Raw genomic sequence first — 10204 nt, 5'->3', positions numbered from 1 at the left:
AAGTTGAACTTTTCTCAACTTTGCATGCCGGTTAGTTTTGTGTCCGACATGATCCCGGCTCTGACGTCATGAACACGTGGGCAACGATAGACCCACGAGATCAAGGCGGTCCCAGTTTTTGGAGCCAGGCTCCGCAGTTGCTCTCAACCGACTGCAAGCCCCGGGGCATGATGGGAAACGCCTGGCTCTCACCTCATCTAAGAGCTGAATGGCTCTTAGTTTTGACAAAAAAACAGCACGTTTAGTAGAAAATGCTAATTTCCTGTGTGAGTCTAATATTTGACGCTAGATCGTGGGCTCATGTTGTGCAATAAAAGTTCAGTCTATTAACAAATATATATCATGTGGTTTTCTGACCACAGAAATAATAAGCCTACAGTGTGCTTTAAGAGGCAGACATAAAAAAAACGCCAGATACACATTTAATACAGTACAGTATAACTGTCAAACTTTACTTACAGTATGTGCACTGGATACTGCTACCTCAACAGCAGATACACTACTATACCGTATAGTGCTTTATACATACATTATGTTCATATATTACTTATATTTAGTGGCATTATTTTATACTTTATATGTTTATACTTTGACTCTTTCTTTCCTGACTCTTATAAAGCAACTACAGCAGTACAACTTCCCGAGGGATTACTAAATGATTATGACTCTGATTTCCACAGATGTATATGAATACATTTAAATAAATGCTAACGTCGTCGCAAACTACAGATAGCCTACAGATCACGTCTAACAGGATGTAACTTTTTCTATGACTTCCTGTCAAATGCCAATGGAAACTGTTCGACTGGAACGCAGCTTTTAGGCTCCGCCTCCTGCTGCCACCGCCTGCTCTAGTCTACTTTCCAGGTGAGGCGCAGTTCATCTCACACGGCCCTAATGAGATCTGTCAATGGAGAGGACCAACCGCTGCTGACTGACGTAAAAAGCCTCACTCATTTCAAATTTTGCGTGGGAATGTCGCCACATACACGGGGATCCTATTTCTGGGCATTTTTTCTGGGCATTTTCATGAGTGGGTCACATGATCAATCACCATTGTTTTAACTCACTCTTTGATAGATAGTAACTTAAAAGACAATTAAATATGAAAATGTTATGGACCGACACTTTAAGGGTGCCTTTCTGAACACTCAAGGTCACCTTACATATTCAATTTAAATTTAAAGTGTATAGTAAGTTCCAGTGTTGCTCTGTGTAGCTAATGGTGACTGTTTAGTTTCTTTGTTCATTGCATTTGTGTGTATTTTGATTGTTTTTGTTTCTTTTAATATGTGCTTTGCATTTGCTTTTTTGTTTGTTTTTCCAATATGAAAAGTTATATTGCACATGATATACTGAAGGCAATTAAACTGTTGATGGGGTGGTTACATCATTGTACCAAGTCCCTAAGGTCAAAGGTCACTTCAGCCTGTCAACATGTTTGTCCCTGAGGTGTCTTCATATTAGCCACTGTTCCCAATTATTCCCTCTGAAGCAAATTAGGACTGTTAACCAGTGAGACCAATCAGACCTCAGACATCAGTAGCGATTTCACTGGTCCACAGAGGTCTGGTAATGACCTCCCTTCAGACCGCTCTATGACAGCACACACCACCCAATGATCAGAATAACAGCAACATTCTCTTCTGAAACATTTCTGAAGTTTTAATTGTCCTTTCAAAAACATTTCGGTCCACACCAACTGTGAGACCAGTGTCAATCAGAGCCGTGATCCACATGGTCAGACTCAACATGGACCCGCATAGTTTCTGTTTAAGCCCATTGTGCATTTTTACATGACTCTTGTAATTTTGTAATTTATTTTATTTTGAGACAGGGAGAATGCACAATAGAGACATTCATCTCACCAACAAGAAAATATGCATTATGCCAGGTTTTAGCAAATTGCTAGTTTCCACCTGTAGTCCCTCGAGTAAAAGATTAATAAAAGAACAAAACAGGGGCGGTCGGTGGCGCAGTGGATAAGGCAGCCGCCCCATGTACGGAGGCTCAGCCTCGACGCGGAGATCAGTGGTTCGACTCCCGGCTCGGCATCTCTTTCGCGCATGTCTTCCCCCTCTATCTCCCCTTTCCACACTGTCTCTCTCTGCATTGCATAAAAATAAAAAAAAGGCTTGCATGGCACTCCAGCCATAAAAAATAATCTTAAAAAAAAAAAAAAAGAACAAAACAAAGCAAAACCGAAAAACAAAAACAAAAAAACAATAGATAAATAAAAACAGGGAAACAGAGACAAGAGGACATGTGATCTGTCAGATATTAAATCTTAAATTTAGAGCTAGGTTGCCCCCCAACACACACACACACACACACACACACACACTCATACAAACAATTTATAAATGTGTACACACTTGTCATGTCAGTAGCCAACGCTTGGTTGGATGTGAAAAAGAGTGGGGACCACCAATCTGTGCAAGGGTGCTGACAATTTGGCAAAAACCTCCACAAAACAGCGGTTTAACTAATGCTACAAGCAGATCAGATTCCCTGCAGCAATGGCAGAGTTAGGGGGACGCAGAGATGGCGATAGACTCCTGTGAACCCACGGGCAAACCGGGAGAGAGACGGAGAGGGAGATACTGTAGTCCTACCCACTAGGCTACTTTATACCATGGCGTAACCTGGAATCTAAGTGAATGAATGAATTGGTTAATGTTGGGACTATGGTCGAAAAGTTTCAACAAAAATAGCGGTAAAAGCACCCTCTCCCGCTACCTGGCCCAGGTAGGTCACGATCGCTCCGGCAAACTCACACTTTGCTAGATTGACCGTGAGCCGTGCCTGTGCAAGGCGTGCAAGGAGGTGGTTGATGATGGTTGATGAATCAAAATTCAATAAAGCAAGAAGAAAATATCAGAATGTATCAGAAATTAACCATGAACATGTGCATATGCAAATGTATGTGCACACTAAGCCATAATATACCACCCACTAGGGCTGCACGGTGGTGTAGTGGGTAGCACTCTCGCCTCACAGCAAGAGATTCCCGGGTCCCTTCTGTGTGGAGTTTGCATGTTCTCTCCGGGTTCTCTGGCTTCCTCCCACAGTCCAAAGAGGATGACTCTAAATTGCCCGTAGGTGTGAATGTGAGCTTGAATGGTTGTCTGTCTCTACATGTCGGCCCTGCGATGGACTGGCGACCTGTCCAGGGTGAACCCTGCCTTTGCCCATTGATTTCTGGGATCGGCTCCAGCCACCCTGGATACAGATCGCTGGGGGTTTATGCATCATGTGATCAGAAGTCCGAAAATCCCTCCGGTGGGTCTTAAAATAAATAACAGTGATTACTTTGATGCTGAACAGTCTTCTGCTGTTGATGTCACCTGACATTTAAAAGAAACAAAGCAGTTACACTTCAGTAACAAAGTACTCACAGTGTTATTCACTTCTGTGGACCTTAAATAAGAGCAGGTGAGTTTGAGATGTTTGATTTGTTGACTTTTTTTTGCACTTTGTGAAACTAGTTGTAACAAAGAAAGGTTTACAAAAGTATTCTATGAATTGTTTCCTGTGCAAAGTCTTACGATATTTTGAACCAAAAAGAGAATCATGATGAACTCTTCATATGTTTCATATTTCATACTTGGTGCCTACTTTGACACTGGTGCTTTAAAATACTTGTGTTTCATGGTGGTCATGTCTTTATACGTGTTAATAGTTTGCTCCAATGTGTTGCTCATTGTTGTTATCTGTATGAACAGAAGCTTACATGAACCTATGTACCTTTTCCTGTGCAGCCAGATTTTCTGTGTTTATAGTTATGGTAGTGTAGAATTTACTAATTTAGCCGTCATGTCTTATGACAGATATCTTGCTATCTGTTATCCTCTACAATATAACACACACATGACATTTAACAGGACTGGCATGCTTATTGTTTTGATATGGTTTCCTCCTTTTGTTTCTGTTTTTGTCACAACATCCTTGAGTGCCTCCTTACAGTTGTGTGGGAGAATCATTAACAAAGTGGGCTGTGACAACTATTCCATCATTAAGCTGGCTTGCGATGACACCACAGTAAATAATATATATGAACTCATTGCTATTTTACACACAGTCTGTGTTCCAGTATGTGTAATTATTTACACTTACATTAAGATCTTTAAAATGTGTTTTTCTGGTTCTAAACAGACCAGACAGAAAGCTGTGAGTACCTGCACACCTCACATCGCCTCCCTCTTGAACTTTTCTTTTGGGGTTTGCTTTGAAATATTACAGAGCAGGTTTGATATGAACAGTGTCCCCAATATGTTGCGAATATTTTTATCATTGTATTTTATTACATGCCAACCTCTCTTCAGCCCTGTAATGTACGGCCTCAACATGTCTAAAATACGCATCATGTGTAAAAGTTTGCTTTTAAGTTCTGTTAGGAAGTGTTAATCATTGGACAGATTTGTTCAGTTTGAGTAACAAGAGAAAACAATAAATGTCTGCTTTTTACTCACTGGTTTCAACAGTAATAATATATTCAGTTTAACGTGTTGAATGAAAAGTTGGAACAACTATCAATGAAAGCTGATCTACTTTTGTTTTTACTTTATTTTCACATCATTATGTTTTAATGTTCTCAAGCAAAGGTACATGATCTCAAATCCTAAATTCTTAGCCTTCTCAGATAAGAATGTATTGGTTGGAAAAAAAGAACATTTTTAATTGTCGGTTGAACATTAATTTAATGTATTAAACGTGATAAAGGTAATGTAGGAACCACCTTTTTAGTTAGTGTCTTGTGCAAGTTTTATTTTGACTACAATGGTGCAGTACCTTTTTCTTTAATTTGTTTGATACCCAGCAGCGGCCCAGCTGCCTGAAAACAGTGGTGATTAGTTTGAGTTGGATGGTGGTGGGTTCACACAGTTCTTACTGACAGCCAGAGGAAAGCCAGGAACATTTCTGTTTGTTAATAACCTTCTTTGTTGCAATAAATGGGAACATCACCCAAAGAGACCAACCTTGCACAACTGTATTTTTTGTTTTCTTTTTTCCTCTGAACTTGTGTAAAGTTTGTCCTGAAGCCACCATCAGGTGACTAATACGTTTTTGTTTTTAGGTAGTCACCACAGGTAATTTACTAAACAGTCACATCCAGTTAAATTAATCCATCCATCCATCCATCCACTAGCCAAGTCCATGGCTCTCTGGGGAAGGTGTCCACACATGCACTCTCACTGCAGAAAGGTGTCACACCACTGTCACAGCAAACCACTCCCAGCTTTCTCATAATACACTCCAATCAATCAATCAATCAATCAATCAATCAATCAATCAACTTTATTTATATGGCACTTTTCACACCTTACAGTAGCACAAAGTGCCTCACAGAAAGTAAAAAAAAAACAAAACGAAAAATGAGGAACAAGGAAACACCATGAAAACCCAAACCTCCCACCCCCACAAATATACACACAGAGATACACAAAGACATACACACTCAAACACATACATAGTCATACTCACAGACATACACACCCACACACACAAACATACACACACCCACACACATACACTAGCTGTTGCTGAGGAGACATGGCTGGGCACCAAGATCTGAGGTGAGGAAGAAGCTACCTTTGGGGGCCGCGCACACCGAGAGGAAACATGGTCCATGATTGCAGGGGGCGCCGCCACAGGGACCACCCAGCCCAGGCAGACAGGAGGCTCCACACCACGTTGTAGAGCTCTCTAGCCACCCGGGCCAAGGCCGTCCATAGGACAGCACCCCCATCGGTGGACCAGAAACAACTCCCGGTGTGGTAGGCCTAGGGTTGAAAAATTCGGGGAATTTTCAAAAGTGGAAACTTTCGATGGGAATTTATGGGAATTAATGGGAATAAACAGGAATAAACTGGGAATTTTTAAAAATGATGGTTGCTCTTCAAAGGGGACTTAAATATAGCTAAGGAAAGATATTTTGTAGCATAATCTTGACTAAAACAAACAGATGCCATTCAAATACACTTGAATATCCATGCCATTCCTCAACCACATGCACAGAGCACACTGCTTAGTGCATGGCTATTGAGACCACGCCCCCTACTGGCACTGTGCATGCCTCCATCACATGTACAGAAGATCACTAGAAGACTGGACCACACTTTTGAGCCTGAAGCACAAAGACTATTGAAGGCACACATTTGAGCTTCTGGACTAAACAAAGTGAAGTAAGTCTACGATTTCAAAGGTTTGAAAAAAGTTGTTTTTACGGCAGTTTATGTTTGTAGTCTGTTTTTACATTTACATTTAGGTCATTTAGCAGACGCTTTTGTCCAAAGCGACTTACAATAAGTACGTTTGTCAAATTTGGTTTTCCTCCTGGTTAGTAGTGTTAGTCTTTTCCTCCTTGGTCTTTTGTTTGGTACGTTTTGCCACCTTTTGAGTTTTTTTGAATAAAGCCTTTAAAAAAAAAGCCTTGTCCTGCATCTGGGTCCTCCCTCCTCATCCACGTTTTGACAGAACGAACTGGCCAGCAGAGGCAGAGCAGCAGCCACACTATGGACTCAGCAATTTTTTTTTTATGTGGCTCTACACATGAGCTCCGGGAGGTGACTTACAGACTTCAGTGTCTCCAGGCAGAGCACAGGCATGCTGAAGGAGAGGAGAGGCAGTCAGCCCTGGCGAGGGCCAGGGAGCTAGTTTCTACCAGCCCGTGGCTCAGGGGCTCATTGCCTGCCTTGGTGAAGGGCTTTCTCTCAACCCCTGAACCCCGGCCATCCTCCACAGCCATGCCACCAGCCCAGTCCTCAGCCACAGCCAAGCTACCAGCCCAGTCCTCAGCCACAGCCAAGCTACCAGCCCAGTCCTCAGCCACAGCCACGCTACCAGCCCAGTCCTCAGCCACAGCCACGCTACCAGCCCAGGCCTCAGCCACAGCCACGCTACCAGCCCAGGCCTCAGCCACAGCCACGCTACCAGCCCAGGCCTCGGCCCCGCTACCAGCCCAGGACTCGGTCACAGCCAAGCAACCAGCCCAGGCCTCGGTCACAGCCAAGCAACCAGCCCAGGCCTCGGCCAGTGGCCTTCAGTCGGCGGCCCCGGTCGACACCAGCCAGTGGCCTTCAGTCGGCAGCCCGGTCGACACCAGCCAGTGGCCTTCAGTCGGCGGCCCGGTCGACACCTGCCAGTGGCCTTCCTCATGCCCGGCCTCCCGAGCGGCCCCGCCCGCTGGGACGCCCTCATGCCCGGCCTCCCGAGCGGCCCCGCCCGCTGGGACGCCCTCATGCCCGGCCTCCCGAGCGGCCCGCCCGCTGGGACGCCCTCATGCCCGGCCTCCCGAGCGGCCCTGCCCGCTGGGACGTCCTCATGCCCAGCCTCCCGAAGCGGTCCCGCCCGCTGGGACGCCCTCATGCCCGGCCTCCGGAGGGGTTCCGTCCGCCTTGTCGCCCCCCCTGCCCGGCCTCCTGAGCCCTGCCCCCAGACCCCCTCCACCCACCCTACGTATCCTTAGCCCCGCCTCCAGGCCCCCTCTGCCTCCCCTTTTGGACCTTTGGGACATCTGGGATCCGTCCCTTAAGGGGGGGGGGGGGGGGGGGGGGGGGGTACTGTCACGCCGGTGAGGTAATGTCTCTTCTTGGGTTTTTGTCTTGTCATTTCCTGTTTTATTTTGAAAATAACTCCCCTCTCGTTTCAGGTTACATGCCCTTCCTCATGTGTTCCCTGGTCCGATGTCATCCCTGATCCCTGATTGTTGTCACCTGTTGCCCATTATCCCTCTGTGTATTGAAGTCTGCGTCTCCCCTTGTCTTGTGCCAGTTCGTCCTACGTCACGTCATGTTCACAGCCATCAAAAAATCCAAGTTAAGTTGTTTTTACAGCAGTTTATGTTTGTAGTCTGGTTTTCCTCCCTGTGGAGTGATTTTTTGTTAGTAGTGTTTTGTTAGAGTTAGTCTTTTCCTCCTTGGTCTTTTGTTTGGTACGTTTTGCCACCTTTTGAGTTTTTTTTAATAAAGCCTTTTAAAAAAAAGCCTTGTCCTGCATCTGAGTCCTCCCTCCTCGTCCACGTTTTGACACCCCTTCACTCGCAGCCTCCCACCTCCCTCTTATTTTATGAAAATAATAAAACGAAATGTGTTTCTGAAAACATTTTATGCGAGAAATAAGCTATGCCGTTGCTTAATCTGTCTTTAATTTAGATCGACAACGGTCAGTTTAAAAGATTTTCGAGAGCTTGCGGGCGGCGGCCCTCCGTCTCTCGAAATTCGCCGCTCCGCGACGGCATTGGACGGCTTCTTACATAGACAATGAATGGGAACATTCCATTCCATTTTTGAATGAGTGGGGTTGGGAGTATTGAACCTAACATTCCTGTTTTTGACTTCAACCATGAAACAACTAATTAAAACATGTTCTGTTCTACTTTCAAATAAATCTGTTAAAATATCTTTTGTATGGATGTTTCCTTATGACTTCTGTTCATATTTATGCTTGGATATAATATATGCCCAGTTAGTTCCCCTAAATTCCCATTAATTCCCATAATTCCCATGGAAAGTTTCCAAATATGGAATATTTCCAAACTTCCCAAGCTTAAGTTCCTGTGGAAATTTACCAGAAACTTTCCGGAAATTTACCGGAAATTTTCCACCCCTTTGAAAACCTAGGTAGGCCCCCAGGAGGAAACACTGGAAAACCGAGGGGCTAAAACAGTAAAATAAGAGAAAAGGTATAGAAGCTAAAATCTGAGGGAATAAAAACAGTAAAATATATAAAATGCATAAAATAGACCCAATAAATAAAAAATAAAAAATAAAACAATAAAATAAAACAATAAAACAGGATAAGCTGAAAAAAATAAATAAATGAATAATAATAAAAAATGTAAGAAGCATAAAAGGAATTAGAAAACAAGTCAGTTAAAAGCCTGATTAAAAAGGTGGATCTTGAGCCTCTTTTTAAAAACATCAACATTCTCTGCAGCCCTGAGGTTCTCCGGCAGGCTGTTCCACAATCGGGGGCCATAACAGAATGCTCCCTCCCCGTGCGTTTTAGTTCTTACCTGTGGTATGGTTAAAAGGCCAGCACTGGAGGACCTCAGGTTCTGTGAGGGTTGATAGGATAAAAGTGTAGCAGATAAATAAGAAGGGCCAAGACCCATCCATCTATCCATCCATTGTCTACCGCTTATCCTGTATTCAGGGTCGCGGGGGGGCTGGAGCCGATCCCAGCTGTCATTGGGCGAAGGCAGGGCCAAGATGTAGAGACAGACAACCATTCACGCTCACATTCACACCTACGGGCAATTTAGAGTCTTCAATGAACCTATCCCCATCCTGCATGTCTTCGGACTGTGGGAGGAAGCCGGAGAACCCGGAGAGAACCCACGCTTACACGGGGAGAACATGCAAACTCCACAGAGAAGGGACCCGGGCCCGACCCGGGAATCGAACCCATGACCCTCTCGCTGTGAGGCACCAGTGCTACCCACTACAAGGCCCAAGACCATTAAGACATTTAAAAACTAGTAAAAGAACCTTAAAATCGATCCTGAAGCGCACGGGGAGCCAATGCAGCGATTTTAAAACTGGTGTAATGTGCTCCCGCCCTCTGGTCCTTGTCAGCACACGTGCGGCTGAGTTCTGTAGTAATTGTAATGTTCTTATTGGGAAGACCAGAGAGCAGGGCATTATAATAATCTAAACGACAGGAGAAGGTGAGCCGTGCCTTTGCAAGTAATCTGAGAAATGTATTGAAGAAACATTCTAGTAGTTCTAATTATAATTCCTTGTCATTCAGAGACCATGAACATGTGCATATTCAAATGTATGTGCACAATAAGCCACAATATTTCACCCACTTTTTAATATAAAACCTTTTTTTTGGGGGGGGGGGGTCATATCAATTCTGCCATGTCAATTGCATAGTCATGTTAAAATAAATTAGATCGCCGGGGGTTTATGCATCAAGTGATCAGAGGTCCGAAAATCCCTCCGGTGGGTCTTAAAATAAATAACGAATAGTCCCTAACAGTAATTACTTTGATGCTGATCATTAGTCTGCTGCTGTTGATGTCACCTGACATATTTAAAAGAAAGAAAGCAGTTACACTTCAGTAACAAAGTACTCACAGTGTTATTCACTTCTGTGGACCTTAAATAAGAGCAGGTGAGTTTGGGATGTTTGATTTGTTGACTTTTTTTTGCACTTTGTGAAACTAGTTGTAACAAAGAAAGGTTTACAAAAGTAT

General features: G+C 43.9%; 1 protein-coding gene across 1 annotated transcript; it reads left to right on the top strand.

The window, feature by feature from the left end:
• Positions 1-3573: 3573 nt before the first annotated feature.
• On the top strand, positions 3574-4407 carry LOC311020468 (olfactory receptor 52D1-like; the record flags this gene model as incomplete). Its single annotated transcript, XM_084020498.1, has 1 exon — positions 3574-4407. The coding sequence occupies one exon, from the start codon at positions 3574-3576 to the stop codon at positions 4405-4407; it is 834 nt and encodes a 277-aa protein (XP_083876624.1).
• Between the last annotated feature and the right edge of the window lie 5797 nt (positions 4408-10204).

The sequence above is a fragment of the Eutrigla gurnardus genome (genome assembly GCF_963514095.1).
Source record: "Eutrigla gurnardus genome assembly, chromosome: 10".
Classification (NCBI taxonomy): Eukaryota; Metazoa; Chordata; class Actinopteri; order Perciformes; family Triglidae; genus Eutrigla; species Eutrigla gurnardus.
Note: the sequence above shows the minus strand (reverse complement) of the source record. Positions and strands in the feature narration are given on the sequence as shown.